Source organism: Aspergillus chevalieri, chromosome 2 (assembly GCF_016861735.1).
Source record: "Aspergillus chevalieri M1 DNA, chromosome 2, nearly complete sequence".
Lineage (NCBI taxonomy): Eukaryota > Fungi > Ascomycota > Eurotiomycetes > Eurotiales > Aspergillaceae > Aspergillus > Aspergillus chevalieri.
Window position 1 is genome coordinate 2,430,869 of NC_057363.1, and position 15,470 is coordinate 2,446,338.

The 15,470-nt window shown below is 49.8% G+C and overlaps 8 protein-coding genes across 8 annotated transcripts; 5 read left to right on the forward strand and 3 right to left on the reverse strand.

The window, feature by feature from the left end:
- Window positions 1–348: 348 nt before the first annotated feature.
- ACHE_20845S (EI24 domain-containing protein) lies at window positions 349–1,261 on the forward strand (the record flags this gene model as incomplete). Its single annotated transcript, XM_043285193.1, has 3 exons — window positions 349–447; window positions 502–1,094; window positions 1,144–1,261. The coding sequence occupies 3 exons, from the start codon at window positions 349–351 to the stop codon at window positions 1,259–1,261; spliced, it is 810 nt and encodes a 269-aa protein (XP_043133909.1).
- Window positions 1,262–1,506: 245 nt separating this feature from the next.
- Window positions 1,507–2,867, reverse strand: ACHE_20846A (uncharacterized protein; the record flags this gene model as incomplete). The annotated part of the gene is made up of 2 exons (XM_043285194.1): window positions 1,507–1,698; window positions 1,758–2,867. The coding sequence occupies 2 exons, from the start codon at window positions 2,865–2,867 to the stop codon at window positions 1,507–1,509; spliced, it is 1,302 nt and encodes a 433-aa protein (XP_043133910.1).
- A 465-nt stretch (window positions 2,868–3,332) lies between these two features.
- On the forward strand, window positions 3,333–3,851 carry ACHE_20847S (uncharacterized protein; the record flags this gene model as incomplete). The annotated part of the gene is made up of 1 exon (XM_043285195.1): window positions 3,333–3,851. One exon carries the CDS (start codon window positions 3,333–3,335, stop codon window positions 3,849–3,851), a length of 519 nt encoding a protein of 172 aa, XP_043133911.1.
- Window positions 3,852–3,909: 58 nt separating this feature from the next.
- On the forward strand, window positions 3,910–4,190 carry ACHE_20848S (uncharacterized protein; the record flags this gene model as incomplete). Its single annotated transcript, XM_043285196.1, has 2 exons — window positions 3,910–4,061; window positions 4,124–4,190. 2 exons carry the CDS (start codon window positions 3,910–3,912, stop codon window positions 4,188–4,190), a joined length of 219 nt encoding a protein of 72 aa, XP_043133912.1.
- A 348-nt stretch (window positions 4,191–4,538) lies between these two features.
- On the forward strand, window positions 4,539–4,823 carry ACHE_20849S (uncharacterized protein; the record flags this gene model as incomplete). Its single annotated transcript, XM_043285198.1, has 1 exon — window positions 4,539–4,823. The coding sequence occupies one exon, from the start codon at window positions 4,539–4,541 to the stop codon at window positions 4,821–4,823; it is 285 nt and encodes a 94-aa protein (XP_043133913.1).
- A 2,206-nt stretch (window positions 4,824–7,029) lies between these two features.
- Window positions 7,030–8,653, reverse strand: ACHE_20850A (leucine-rich repeat domain-containing protein; the record flags this gene model as incomplete). Its single annotated transcript, XM_043285199.1, has 2 exons — window positions 7,030–7,990; window positions 8,046–8,653. The coding sequence occupies 2 exons, from the start codon at window positions 8,651–8,653 to the stop codon at window positions 7,030–7,032; spliced, it is 1,569 nt and encodes a 522-aa protein (XP_043133914.1).
- A 2,251-nt stretch (window positions 8,654–10,904) lies between these two features.
- On the reverse strand, window positions 10,905–11,483 carry MGR2 (MGR2/ROMO1 family protein; the record flags this gene model as incomplete). The annotated part of the gene is made up of 5 exons (XM_043285200.1): window positions 10,905–11,028; window positions 11,111–11,201; window positions 11,258–11,287; window positions 11,346–11,372; window positions 11,432–11,483. 5 exons carry the CDS (start codon window positions 11,481–11,483, stop codon window positions 10,905–10,907), a joined length of 324 nt encoding a protein of 107 aa, XP_043133915.1.
- Window positions 11,484–12,396: 913 nt separating this feature from the next.
- ACHE_20852S (putative cytoplasm to vacuole targeting Vps64) lies at window positions 12,397–14,698 on the forward strand (the record flags this gene model as incomplete). The annotated part of the gene is made up of 2 exons (XM_043285201.1): window positions 12,397–13,509; window positions 13,595–14,698. The coding sequence occupies 2 exons, from the start codon at window positions 12,397–12,399 to the stop codon at window positions 14,696–14,698; spliced, it is 2,217 nt and encodes a 738-aa protein (XP_043133916.1).
- Window positions 14,699–15,470: the final 772 nt, after the last annotated feature.

Below are 15,470 nucleotides of genomic sequence, written 5' to 3' on the forward strand. Positions count from 1 at the left end.
TGGTTTGATAAATTCTGGCGTTTGATGGTATATCCGGAGTATGGGCGAAGTGCAAGACAATCATGACATGCGGCTGGAAATACCGCGAATTTGTCTACAAAAATACTACTGTCTCCATCGTACAGTCATGGATTCTTGTAGTTCGTGTAAAATGGTAAACAGATTACCGTGGGGTAAATACCCCTTGGCATGTATTCGTATCAAGACGGTACAAATCGGGCATTGATATGCAGTGTGGCCCGGAATGACGTGGCTCCACACCGAGCTTATCTCAACCTGTGCCGATCCGCGCCTCGTCCTGTGCTCACAACAGACCCTGGACCAAGACTTGATCACACCTTGCCCACGATGGACACCATAAAATCCGTCCTCGTCGACGAGACTGTGAGTCTCTTTCAATCCGCAGGAGATGTAGCCCGCTCAGGAGCCTACATCTACCCTCTCAAGGTACCAATACATCCCACCTGTTGAGAACGCAACCATTAATAGAACAAAACACAGGGAATCTTCCACCTCTCCAACACAAAGCCCCTCTGGCGCCCACCCCTCTCCAAAGCCTACCCAACCGCAACCCTTGGCCTAGGAGTAACCTCCGCTATGTTCTTTTTCACCTACATCCCGCAAACCGCCATCATGAGCATCACGAGCGGACCCCTGCTCGCACCCATCTCCACCGCATTCCTCGTGTTAACCGAATCCTCCACTATCACGAACTACCTGGCCCGCGCCTTCCTCCTCAAGGACGCACTAATGGACACCTTCGACGGAACACTGATGAGCGAGGGCCACGAGGACCTAGTCGCTAAAGGCCGCCACCTCCACGCCTCCGGCGACGCGGTCTCTCGTCTGGGGGATGTGATTGACCCCGAACATGTTGAGAAACAGGAGCGGGAGAAAATCAGCGTGGCAAGTTTGATCAAGGCGTGTGCGTATCTGCCGTTGAATTTCATTCCGGTTGTTGGGACGGTGCTATATGTGTTTGTGCATGGGAAGAAGATGGGGCCGGAGCTGCACGAAAGGTATTTTCGGTTGAAGGGGTGGGATGGGAGGAAGGTTAAGGAGTGGGTGGAGAGGCATCGGGGGGCTTATACGGGGTGAGTTTCCCGCCTTTCTATTGGAGGGTTGTGGTGCTAACGGATATAGACTTGGTATGGCAGCTTTCGTGCTGGAAATGATACCCTTTGCTTCGATTGCGTGCTCGTTTACGAATAACGTTGGCGCGGCGTTGTGGGCGGCGGATATTGAAAGGGCGATTCGGTAATTTTTCTTTACTGCACGAATTCGAATGAGGTGTATGTTAATGTGGTATGATTAACGATTCATGTGGACCTTGCATCGACTGTTGTCCCTCTGGTTTTGTGCGAAAGAATACAATAGAGTTTAACTAGCGTTCACCTACAAGTCCAGGAGGTTAGGGCTATACATTGACTTAGACTAGGTAATTAAGACAAGGCGCCAATGGCAACTTCGAAATCAAATATGTGCTGTGTACTCCGTAATCCACGACTATATCTGGTCATCTGCAACGAATCCACCAACCCACTCCCCACCTGGCTGTTTATTCCAGCTCACGGCTCCAAACTTGGGCGCACATAGGATGTTCATGCTAAGGCTGTCTAACTGCGGCAGACTCTCGGATAAAGCTGCCATATCAGCTGCCGTAGGGAATATCTCATGGAATGCAGAAAGCAAAGATTCCTGGTCTTCATCAGTATAATATGCCAGAAAGTAGTATAGAAAGGAGGGAGAGAACTAACCTCAATGAATTCCTCCGGAACACCCACAAGCTCCACTGTTTCCAAAGCCGGACTAGCAGATCGTATTGTATTGAGAATAGTCTTCTTTGCATGCTCATCTGTTCCAATAAGAACACTGGCATTCAACACAGCCAGCTGCGTTTGGTGACCGAGGATTCGCGACAGTTCGTCCAATGTCAGTGTGTAGAGGGTGGAGTCAAGCATTTTTAGGGCTTGTGGGCCTGGGATCGGTGGGTCTTCCGTTTCGTCTTCAGTTGTTTCCAGGGTTGGCGTGAGTTTCTCGACAAGCAGTGCTGTTCCTGGGTATGTTGAGGGGAATGGTATTATTCCCTGTGGTTTCTGCCCGGGGATAGGGTTTCCATCCGCGTCCACGTCCGCTGGATCATATGGGAGTCCGTTAGAGAACCCAGCTGCAGATCCATCCTGTGGCTGAGGCGATAACCTCAGCGACACAGCAATCAACGATGGAACCAACATCAACGGAATCTCATCGCCATGGACACGCGATAAAAAGTCCGGATCCGAGTGACCGCGATACGTATACGATACTTCAAGAAGAAGCATCGCCGAAGCTGCATCACCATCCAAGTACAGATCCTCCAGAGTCTCGCCAATTCCAGCATAGAAACCTTTCCTGCAAAAAGCGTCGAGCAGATGTAGTTCTCTTAGGCCACCGCCGTTATCTCCGTTACCAACCAGGGCGTTGAACATGAATTCACCCGCATCTTTGCGCGAAGCGTCGCTGATGCCATCGATGAGGTGGGAATACAGTGTTAACGCTTTGAGATTTGGAAGTGCTTGGCCTAAGTTTGCTAGGAAAGATGCTGGATAGCCCAGAGAGAAGAGTTCTAGGGTAAGTGATTCGATTCCCTCGGGTATAGATTTCGAGATCGCATCTGAAGACACAGTCGTCGCAAGAAGATCTGAGTACTCCGATGGTTTTATATCAGACGTCAAAGTCAGTTCCTTGAGATGTGCCGCTTCAGGAGGAAAGTCTGGTATATGGAAAGTGCGTAGAGGGATTTGTGCGGCGTTGGGGAGGGGTCGTTTTAGCGGCTTTGGTGTCTGGAGGGGATCGACGCCTTGTCTGGGGTCGATTTCGGTGGCCATTTTGTCGCTGCTTCAGATTATGGAATTATGGTAGAATATTTGTCGCTGTCAGCATGGGCAGCAATCTAGCGGGTATATATACATCGTGTCACGGGATGTGCGGGGAAGTCCCATGAATAAACAGACGAAGCGGAGGGGCTGGAAGGAGTTTCGGTTCTGTTTACCATAAGCACAGAGGTTGGATTTGGCATCGCATGAGCGGTTTTATTGGCAATGCGAGGATCACATGACCTTATAGAAGAGCATTCACTGGGCTTCCTAAAATGGTAGTCCAAGCAGGAGGCCACAACGCGTCGGTTGCTTTCTCTTCTTGTCACGACCTCCCCTCGCTCCCTGCTCCCCAATAATTGCCCCATCAATAAGCATGGAGTGACACACAATGAAGTGAACGCTTTATTACTATATTTCCCTTTTCTGTTGTCTTATCTGTTGAGCCTCAGACACTTAGTTACGACAGAACCTAATATGGAGCGCCTCGGCAACAAACGCCTCGAGGCAGAAATCACTCGCATATGGGATAACATCAAAGCATCAGAAGCTCGCGAGGTATCTGCTTTATCAACCGACTCCCAAGCTCAGCAGGAGAGCACCAGCAGTAAGGGAGTACCAGGTAGGAGCGAGCACGACATGGCCGTCACAAAGAAAACCATTTCCCGCAGATTGGGCAGTAAAAATGCCGCCAAGCTGTGGCCCTACGTGACAAGCTTTAGTATGGTGAGGGAGATGCGTACTGTTGCGAATACGGGGATCTCGTTTGAGAAAGTGATCCAGACACTTAATCGGGTCGTTCTTGATCGACTGGTTAAGCCTCATCCTGGATATCTTCTTACGACGGCGTTGTCGAAGGTTGATTTTGTTGCTGCTTCGAAGGATACTGAGAGGGAAGAGGTTACTGCTGAGGAAGCGCAGCAACAGGGTTATGTCTTTGAAGTAATGAGTTTCTTCTACACTGCCACTTGCTGCAAACATGACCACGAAAAATGAGCAAATAGATGGATCCGTGACGGGTACTCCAATTAAATCGACCAAACAAGTCCTTTTAATGCTCACCAAGGAGCTTGGAACCCCAGTGGCTACTCCTGAGAAGCGTGTTAAGAGTGAAAACCGCGATATAGAGATGATCACATTGTCACCAGTCGCCGGCCACAAACGACGCTTTATCAGCACCTTCGGCCCGGCTCCATACTTCATTGGGTATGTCAAACAAATCTTGTAGCTTTGAAAAAGCCGGCTTCTAACACCAAGACGTAATCTAGGGATCCCCAGCCCGCTCCGGAAACCCACGACCAAGTACTGCACAGCCACGGTATAAAGAGTGAATAAGCCAGTAAACCTAGTGCGCAGGAATACCATAGCGACGGCAGGGGCCATGGAGTAACGAGAGGAGATTTTATCCAGACTACGATGAAGATCTTCGAGACCTACACATGCACGTAAACATCCTTTTGCGCATGGTAGCTCAGAGCGTGGACTGGAGACATGTGGTTATGCGCTGCCAGCTTCAACTTGTCCTTTGGTAATGTTATAACCATGCGGAATAACTTCATCAGCACATGGGAAGAAAGATCACGGGAAGTGTCAAGGTCGATTTTCTGATGATCAAAGAGAAAGCAACGCTTGAGACTTTTGAAATAACCCATCAATCATAAGCCAGCGGCTTCCATAGTCACCATGTCAGGCCAGCCGACCTCCTCGTTCCCAGGCACTCCAATTGGTCAGCTTCTCATCGACGATGCTAACGCCTACAAATTGAATGCCTCCCTGTTGTACATCAACAGCCTCCCAGTCGAACACCGCTACGACAGGTACCTCCAGGTCCTGAACCATCTCTTGTCTATCAGTAGACGCAACAACTCTGAGGTTGCTCGCTCCCACAATCGTGCCCAGGGATTGGAGTCTCGGAGACCTCCCGCATCAAGGAGTCTCTCATGTATGGGGAGAGTCAAACACAGCTAAGCTGTGGCGCTACGCCGCGAACCTCAATATCGTGCGTGAGGTGCGTCGTCTTGCAAATACTTGGGTTTCCTTTGAAAGCGCAGTTCGAAAAGGCGCAAAGAACAGACCCAGGGACAGAGGAAACACTGTGACTAATTGAAGAACATGACCTGGCCCTCCTTTATGAGCTGGGGACAATCACCTTTAGGGCCTGAGATTCGGAAACAATAATTAACCTTTCGCTAGCCACATCTCGATTACAGGATAGCCTTATCCGGTGCCTCCTACGGGATGACCTGTACAATGGCCTGGACCATGTCCCACTTGAAATGTTACTGGTGAAACCAACCTACGAGCGGACCATCCCAGAGCGGTGAAATTGGGAAAGTACAAAGATCGACTCCACTGAGTCCTGGTACAAAATCTGCCGGCCCTGTCAATGCTGGCAACTGTACAGAACATTGACCATGCCAGCAAGCTGAATCTCCAAGGCGCTAGGGACTCAGCTTGCACACTACAGGTCGTATTACGCCAACAATACTGGTACTCACATGGTTGGTATCGATATTTCTGTATGAATATAAACGTGCTAAATCTGACAATATGGCTGCACTCGTCCGACTCCTTCCCCCATTTGGCGGATATCCGAACTTAGTCTGCATGATTATCTTCCTTAACGACACGGGATCGTCCTTCCTAAGCTTGGACCCATATTATTTGCTCGCTCTTGGCCACATCCCCTGCTATGCAGGAAATCTTGGCTTACTAACCTGCTGACCGCTAATGGAACTGTGCAAACACCGATAGTAATGGTTGAAATACAGCTCCTTGATTTCCACGGTAACCCTGTGTCTGATTGGTTCATTGAGTATGTAGTTCAGGCCCCGGGCGTTTGTCAGGCCAGGGAATGCGAAACTTTTTGTACTTTGGCACTGCTCCTAGAAATGGTAGTCTCTATATTGCCGAGAAAAAACACGGACTTGTCAGGTAGTTCCCCATACAATTGAATACAGAATCACTTGATAATGGAAGAGTACTGTTACAATACAAACTAGAGAAAGCTGGTATCAAACTCCCTAATCGCCTGATAAAGATCAACGTGTATGTACGTATAGATAGTCAAGCACTCAAACAGAGAAGAGAAGGCTCGCTGGGGTTGAGCGCGACCATCACCACAGGCTGGTGACTAAAAAACTGCTCGGCGGGTGCAGAATAGTGGTGTGAACCATCCACTGAGCGTTACAGGTGGAAATGCAGCCGTAAAAGGCTTAGAAGTAGTCATTTTCGGCGTCAATCTCACAGGTCCTCACATTCTATGTGTCAAAGTTTAGGTTGAACCGCAGATGAGATTGTGTTTAGGTAACACAACCACCGCCGGGGGAAGCTGTATAATATGTTAGTATCTGTTTACAGAGCAGTTGGCATGCATAGATTGGAAAGGGAAATGTGCTTTGTCAAGTGTACACGAGGGCATCGGGAACTTAGGGCATTCGATCCAAAGAAAGCGACCCGCATTTGTGTCGAGGACAATATCAAGCAGAACACATTGTTCCATATACTCAATGTAATTACTCCAGATTGCCACATTAATCTCGTGGCAATACGCAAGTCATACTTGTAAGTCTATTCCACAATATTAAATCACACTCGAGAACATAACCTCAGAGAAAGACCTTAGCTTCTGCTTCCCAAGCTAGCCCCGGGGCTGATCGGGAGAAACATACACTGCAACACCCCGCAGTTGCCGTATTCTACTAATACAAGCAGGACACCAGAGCGCCGGTAGTTACCGATGTTTGTTGAGCACTGCGACTCGTTCAGAACTAGTTTAGCATCAGCTGTTTTTCAAGTTGCTGGGCGAAATCGGGTTTGCTTCGTATTTTCACGACCGACCCACGCGGTTGTCCGGTGGTCGTGTATGTCGCAGTGTATTAGACCATAGCATATGCCAACTAGAGCAGATCAAATGGGCAGTGTATTAGGACCTAAGCCTTGTAATTGAAAAGACGGAAATGGAAAGGAAATGTGTGCAGGTACATTTGTACCGTGCATAGATGGCAGATGATCTATAATAATACACCGCAACAGATAATCTACAAACGCAGACTCAGACAAACAAAAGAATACCTCCCAGAACACACGAATCCCCTGTATGCATGTGCGTCACGATCATGGAACACCAGTACTCCAAAACCACAAGGACAAAAATACCAACCTAGAGCCAAGATTACTCCGAAGCCACTCCGTCTGAAAGATGTGTGATCTCCACCGACTTCATATCAGGGACGCAACCCCAGCTACATCCCAACCGCTTGAACGGTAAAGGCCGCAGTTTCTCGCCCGATGCGCGCGGTCCTTTGAGTCCGTTCTCATACGTGCTGCAATCCCACCACTCGATCCACTCTGTTCGCGGGAGCACGAAGTCCCGGTGGCAGATAGAGCAGCATCGCCCGCCTGCGGCTCTGACTTCCCTGGCGTGCCGGAGGAGTCGGAGCATCAGCTCTGGGAGGTCTGCGATGTCGGAATCGGGAGTGAGGTCGAAGAAGTTAGATTTGTTGAGGGAGACGAGAGACACTTCGCGGAGGGATGGAACGTTGGATTTGAGTTCACTGAAGGATGTGGCATTTAGTTGTGCCTCTGGGATGGGGTACCCGTCTGTGTTGAAGTGGCGGATTGGTCCCGTGGCGATGTGGATGGGGGCCCAGGCCTCTTCGGGGACAGGTGATTCGTACTCCTGTAATCGTAGAGATTCTTCTAGGGATTCTGGTGTTGTGGTATTAGGGTAATGCCAGTAAGCAATCTCCGTCTCATCAATCTGCATAAGAGGATTAGGCCGGACAATCAGATGTTTCAAATCGCCCTTTCTGATCAACCACAGAAATTCCCAGGGCAGGTACTGCAATCGATTAACTGAGAGGTTGACATCTTGCAGCGATGTCAGTCTGCGAATCGCTGGTGGGATTTCGCTCAGTTTGTTATTTCGCAAACTGAGAACTTTTAGCGAGGATAGGTCAAAGAGCTCGCTCGAGAGTTTAAACAGAGAGTTCCCGGCCAAGAAGAGTCGGAGGAATGGCTCTAATGAAGAGTAGACGTCCTCGGTGACTGGGGGCTCTCGAATAGCAGGCAATTTCGTGAGATGCTGTAGGGGCCGTAGCAGACCAGAAGGGATTTCTTTCATGTTGCCAATGCTGCCAATATGTCAGCTTCATTCTTTGTTGTGCTTGCTGTTGGCGCTGCTCTCACCTTAGGTCCACACTATCCTGACCCTTCTCCAGACAGTCATTCACAATCGCCCTGGCCAACTGATGTTCCTGCGACTCTACCACTCTTCTGAATGCCACGCGAGGCTGGGCTACCACTTGCGGCTGCGGTCTCGATATCGGGCCCCGATCCATCCCCAGCACAGATTCCGGCCCTGGAGCCGCGGGTGCAAAAGGCGCAGCGTCCACCTCTTCCGGCTCTTTCTTGGGTATTCCCGGGTTCGAATTCCGCACATTCTTGAAGAAATCCTCGGATATCGGCGCATCCTCTGATGGTAAAAGCGATTCCACCAGCGACTCATCACTCCCCATCCACACGCCACTGTCTACAAACCGCTTGTCCTTGAAGTCCTTTCGTTTCCGCTTCGGATCCAGCACCGTTTCACCCCACCACGTACCGCGGTATCGCCTCTTCCTCCCTGCATTGCCATGAGCGGGCGCGTGGTAATTCTCCAGGCCTGAGGCAGGGATGTCATCGCTAGAGAAGAGGGCTGGGTCACTAGATGGTTGGCTAGAGCGGTCGTCGAAACGCGACGGGCGGTGCGACTTTCTTCTCCGGGGTGGCGGGGGGAGGGGGATTTCGTTCTCCATGACTTTGATTTATATTTCTGCAGTATGCGACGAATTGAGTTGGTATGCGATGAGGTAAGGAGTCGTACGGATACAGGGCGCCAGTCGCGTGGGAGTTTCGGAGTGGCACGCGTTGGGTGGGGTTTTTGATAGAAGGAGAAGGAGAGCACGGGATCAGCTCTAATGGATGCAACTCCTCCAGAAAGATAGACTGTCCACCAAGGGACGAAAAGGAGATGAATTGCGGTTCTTATCGGACTAAAAACGGCCTCGGAGCGAGTGCTGCCCGAACTATCGCCAATCGTCTGATGATCGCGACGATGAGGTCAACTGTTTACCCAAAGCGGGCCAACGCGTTGGGTGGGCCAATCAGCGTCGCGAGAGATTGATAAGAGATGAGCTTTACAGGTCGATACAAAAACAGAACACGAGTAATTGTAATGAATAGGCTCTGTAGAAACAAGTGAAATTTTTGCAAAGAACAGTGACGCGTGGATATCCGGATATCAAAAGCATCGAAAGGGGTATGTATATCCAAAACACAATCCGAGAGTCACCGTTCTTAAGTTGACCCGAAAACAGAAACGATTAGGAGATGGAGTAGAGAAGCCATGACACTGAGACCGCCGGTGCTAGCTGCAGTAGTCTCACTCATGATGGGCGTGTGATAATGGCTCAGAATCGCAAGTTCGCAACGAAGTCGTCTCACAGGTACATATCGATGTCTCTAAGTTGGACCGTCGCATGGTCACCATATTGAGCCCACAGCAAGTGCAAATGATCCTACAACAAGTCCCATCGATAAGTTAACATTCCTGGCGCTAGCCGCCTCACTTGCATCATGGGTCACCTGCGCCGTCGCAGCAGTCGCTATCAAGTTAACCGGACTGCCGGAATTCGTGGCCGTCATTGTACGCAAACTCGAGGAAGGTGTGCTGCTAGAGGCGCCAGATGCGCTGGGCGTAGTGGATGTGACGGATGTGTTTGATGTACTTGCGACTATAGTCGAAGTGGAAGACGAAGAGATCGAATCGATTGTAGAGGTGGCTTGGTTCGCATAAATTACCGTCACGGTGGTTGTCGCCGTCGGTGAAGGTATCTCAGTTTCTGCGACAGCGAGCGATGTCGCAGAGAGAAGGAAGAGCGATACAATTGCATTGGCTTTCATTGCTTCTGTCTCTGGACATACCACGTGCGAGAGGGTCTCGATGGAGCGCTCTTCAGCAAAGCACACATCAGGTGAAGAGAAGCAGGTAGAAACCAAGATATGGAGACCTAGGCGTGTTTGTCCAGCCCAGGGGTCCCAATCTAGGGTGCAACACTGACTGTTTCACCACGACATTTCAGGGAGACGGTGGTCTGCATGATTTCCAAACTAGTCTGGAAGAGGTGGTAAATAAGACAGGGCTAATATAATCTTATTAAAAGCCAGATTAATCCCTCGTTACGATTTGTCATCCACAACAGAACAGGATGTGCCAACACTGCGAGAGAGGAGGGCGTCGAATATAACGAGCGATTGAAGAAAAACAAACAACCATGCAAGCGCATGGGAAATTTCGAAACGAACTAGCGGAGGACTGAATCTGAAGCTGTTCTTGAGGATCCAGACCAGAATAGGTCAGAAGGCCGAAGAATGCAGGAGGATAGTGGTACACTGTCGATTTCAGATTGCATAACAACACAATCGATGATTTGCTTTTGTACCATGAGCTCGTGACATGGATCGATTCTCTGCAGGGGTGGTGAGAGTGGCTGGTATTGCAGGCATCTCACGCCTTGTTTCTCATTCTAGACCATTGATCGATTTCTGCAGAGCTGGATGGCCAGTGCACGACATTTAATCTCCGCTGATGCAAGTCATCTCCGATGTTCAATAGTCAAGGGAGAAGGGGCGTTTTCTTATAGATATGGACATTCTACAGGAGTTGCAATGCAGAGACTACCGCACTAGCTGACTCCTCAAGCCTCCTCAATTGCCGTCACGCAGGGACCCTGAATACGAACTGGACGTAGGCATCTCAAATGAAGATCAACCTGGTTTTAACGCCGAAATGGTATACTATCGCTGGTTCAAACGACGTCTCGTTGTCACCAGTTCAAGCTCCCTATATGTACATAGTGCGGAGATCGTTCTTTGTTCCTCCACAGCCACCCGTGCGGCCTTGGCTGCCCTCATATCATAACCACCGAAATGTCGAAGTATAATGGTATTGTACATGTTTTGTGTAGTTGGTCGTATCACATATCCCTAAGCGGCTGTATAGCTCATTTATTGGCGCACGGGGCGAAAAGCGCTCTGTCTGGGGAGCATCATCGGGGGGCCACGAGCCCGGAGCCAGGCATCGTTGTGAGGGCCATCGGTACGGATGACGCTACCGATGGACATGAAGAGACTGTTTATGGTACAATAGCCATTAGCAATTTCCCTAGTCCGGTTGTACTGTCATTCAAAGGTCGTGCATAGCAAGATCATACCCGAAAGTCGCTCCAGATCCAAGCATAAACTTGCCCAGGGTCCGCATAACACCGTTAGGGCCGGCACCGTACTGGAAAATGGTCACGGTCCCTATATTTCCATGAGTATTGGAGACACCATACGGCGAGCCATGTATGGCAACTAACCGATAATGAAACCCATGATACCACCGACAGCTAGTAGAAGGCGGGTTAGCGAGAAAATAACTTTGAATGGAGTCTGATGTCGCCATACTTGAACCCATCATGGCACCCATCTTCACTGTAAGTGGGTTAGCGTATCTATGCGCGAAATCCTCAAAGGAAGTCTGCAGAGCTCACTCTTGTCAAAAGTTGAGGGGCCAGCTTGGGGAGGACCTGCAACGACGGGCATTTTGACGGAAGTAGAGAACAGGAGAGTGTGTTCAAGTGTTGGACTAGAAGACAACAAGATCAAGCGCAAGGAGAATAGCGCAACGACAGAGTAGAACGAGCTTCGGTCAAGACCAGGTGCAAAGCAAACCAAAGCTCCGACGGAATGACGGATTTAGACTCCATCCGAGGCCCCGCCCACCACACGTGACCCCGGCTGAAGCCGTTGGTCTTAGCTAAGCGCACGTGCCCCTTCTCACGTGAGTAGAGGCCTGAGGCGATAGGGAGCTGATCCTCCTCCCGCCTGGCGCCAGCGGCCAGCCCGGGGGGTTATAACTTTTTTTTGTTTTTGTCCCATGCTCGTTCACTGATTCCTTCCTGCCTTTTGCTGGTTGGCGAGTTTGTTGGCCAGACGGTTGTTTCCCGTCTTGTGCTTTGCTCTTTCCTTCCTTTCACCGGTCCTGTTCCCGAGCGGTCGCACCTGGGGTTGCGGCCAAGAACGAACCTCACCCTCACGTACTCTCCTTGGTTGGAAAAGCGCCTGTACAGTACACCCACCCACCACGCCGGCAGCATCTTATTGTATATGCTCTTATCCTGGATTTGATTGCGCGAAGTTGTGCCTAGTGGTAAGTTATCCTTGATTACGGTTGTTTTGTCTTGCGAGAGGAACAATCGCTAAAACCCGACTCCTATCACAGGTGGCCGGATTCAAGGGTTATCGCGCGCAACGAGCCGCACTGTCTACATCACTACGCAATTCCATTTTATGGGCGGTATCAGTTCACAACAGACGATTAGACACGACTTCAGCGATTCGCATATCCGAGACACTCCATTGCCGATCCCGTTTAGTACTCGCGCCCATATGATAGGACGAGTTCACACAAGAATATCAGCACTAGTCAACTAAACAATTTTCGGTATCCATCTCCATGACTGCTGTGGCATCGCCGCCTAGTGTGGAATCGGGGCCTCGCTTGGGATGGTACAGCTCTGGTAACGGAGGACAAGGAGCGCTGTCTTCGATGGACACAGACGAGGTATCACGGGTTTTCATGCCACGGAAAAACATCCAGAGATCAAACTCTTCTTCGTCGTTGAACTCCAACTCATCTACCTCGACCGTGGCGACCAACTCGCAGGATTCTGATACGGGACAGAACTCCAACATTGAATGGTCCTCGAAGAAAAAGGCATCGAGAAACATCTGGCCTAGCACCAAGTCCGAGCCGGCTTCGGGGATAACAAACGCACGAAACCAAGTCGTTCCGGCATTTTCAACCGGTTCTACAGCCTCTTCTACCATGTCCGCAATCCACCAACCTTCCTCCATCGTTCCATCGCAACACATGCCCCAGACTCCCCAGCAAAATGGCGCCCGCGCAAATGGGCAGCCTTCTGGAGATCCGCCTGTTATATTGTCGCTCTTGCCACTCAACGGCACGTTTGATAAGAAACAAATCCACGTACCCCTTTTACCTGATATACTTAAGATTGGGCGGCAGACGAATGCCAAGACGGTCCCAACTCCGATGAACGGTTTCTTCGACTCCAAAGTTCTCTCTAGGTCGCATGCGGAGATTTGGGCAGATAAGAACGGTAAAATATGGATTCGAGATGTGAAATCATCCAATGGTACATTTGTCAATGGCAATCGGCTGTCTCCGGAAAACCGCGAGTCCGAACCTCACGAGATCCGCGAGAATGACACTTTGGAGCTGGGAATTGATATTGTCAGCGAGGATCAAAAGACCGTTGTTCACCACAAGGTTTCCGCCAAAGTTGAGCATGCGGGCATCCTCACAAGCATACCGAACATCCTAGACCTCACACTGGGGGATCTGGATCCTGCCTCGGGTAATGGAATGCTTCCATCTCCTCTCAGCCAGCCACTTTCTCATTTCCGGGGTCGTTCTGGAAGTGCAATGAGTAACCGGAGCACGCAAAGTTCTGCTAGCACTCAGCTTAATGCCCTACAGCAACAACGACAGATGAATTATTGGAATTCCCCGGTCTCCATCGAACAAGTTGTCAAAAGACTTACGGTATGGTGACCCACCGATGCTGCGACGGAAGACCTTCGTCAAAACGACGTGCTGCGACGGGACTATATACTGATGTATTGAATAGAGCGAAATGAAACAAGCGAAACAACAAGCTCAAGACCTTCGTCAAACCGACACTTTCCTGGGAACACTCATGAAGCCAGGTCAACCAGAGAAAGAAAAGGTCAAGCATTCGGAAAACCATCCCCCTCGCCAAGTGAATGGACGGCCCAAGATGCCACGCGTCGATTCCTTCTCGAGATTCTCTGACCCTCCTGCACCACCTCCTCAACAACCACTGCCCGAAAAACCGGACGCTTTGCCGCGAAATGGAACTGACGCAATCTCACCCCTCAAACGTTCCGAAACGGAAAAGACTAAGCTTGGAGCTGGCAACTCGCCGGTGACTCGAGACTCCAGCCAAATTCTTTCGCTCATTGAGGCCTTGACTTCGACAAGAAGGGAGCTGGACTCGCAAGGTGCTCGTGTGAAGGAGTTGGAGAACCTTTTACTTCATGAAAGGGCCGCTCGTGAGTCTGCGGAAGAAAGAGCCAGGAGAATGGAAACGCATATCGCGGCAGAGAGTGAGGGTTCGGATAGCACGGCTATGATTGAACCCTATCTTGGGGAAACTCAAAATATCGCAAATGGGCTACCGGTGGTGCTTGAGAAGTCTCTCGATAAAGAGAACGGTTCTGTGTTTGACGATAAGGCGAAGGCTTCGGAAGATGGTCAAGCCAAGCAATTGCAGCGCCGCTTAGAGGAAGTGATGAACGAGATGGAAGAGATGCGGAGCCAGGTCGTGACACTCAAGGACCGTGCGCATAAGGCCGAGTGTGAAACTGCGGAAACACGCAAGTCGCTGGCGGAGATGATTGAAGCATTGCGGCGAGAGCGTGCAGAGAATGCTGACAGGGCAACCACAGAGCCCGAGTCTCTTTTGCCAGATCCGACAGAATCTGTTCCCGAGATTAAGGGGTCTCCGTCAATCTCTAAGGTTGAGGAACCCGAAACTTTCAAGTCGCCAAAAATCAAAGAAATGCAAGACGGCAGCGCTCCCTTTACTTCACAGCAGCAGAAACAAGCTGCCTTGGAGCAGTCTAGCCCCTATGCGTCGATGCTTGGTGTTGTACTATTAGGGGTAGGCATTATGGCCTATCTGAACGGGTGGCAAAGAATGGACAGATGATTGTTCATACTTGCGCTACCGCGATTGAGTCCGTCAGTATCGGAGGTCAGTTGTTATATTTGTCATGGATAGGTTTTCTCTTTTTCATTCTACATAAGGTTGCAGCTCGTTCATTTCCTGCACTGTGTCATTTGTTTATTTCCTTCTGTATTCTGGTTGGAAGCTTTGATTTTCCTGTTTCTTTTTTTTTTTCATTTTTGGCATTACGTGCATTACCATTACCTGACCTTCCCTCTACCTCTTCTTTTTGTCTTATCTATATCATTACTACCCAACCGACGCCGGCTTGCTTCCAGTTACGACTTCCTGGCAGCAACGACCCCTCCTTATTTTTCTATGTTAATGTTCTTCTTCTGACAGGCAAGGTCGTGTAGGGCTGATCGCCTTTGTGTATTAGTTTACTAGAAGCATCACTTTATTTGAGAATTTCTACCTCACGAATATCATCGTTCTTGTACTTTGCGAACCTCAGAATTGGATGAGTGGATGGAATATTGATACATCGTCTAGTACATTAATCGTTGAAGTAAAAATTTGATCATAAGACCTGTAGTCTTGATTTAGCACCCGTGGCCTGTTGCTTCGATATGTGCTCGATCGATATCCACTGAGTTGGATTCAGATCCCAGAACTCTTCGAGCTGGAGATGTGACTGGTTCGGTGTTGCTCGTGGGGAGCTAAATTGCCCATAGATAAAGATGTTCGTAGGAGCGCATTCAGATAGATCACGACTGCCATCTGCACCGTCGTGATCTCGTGGCGTGCGTTCACC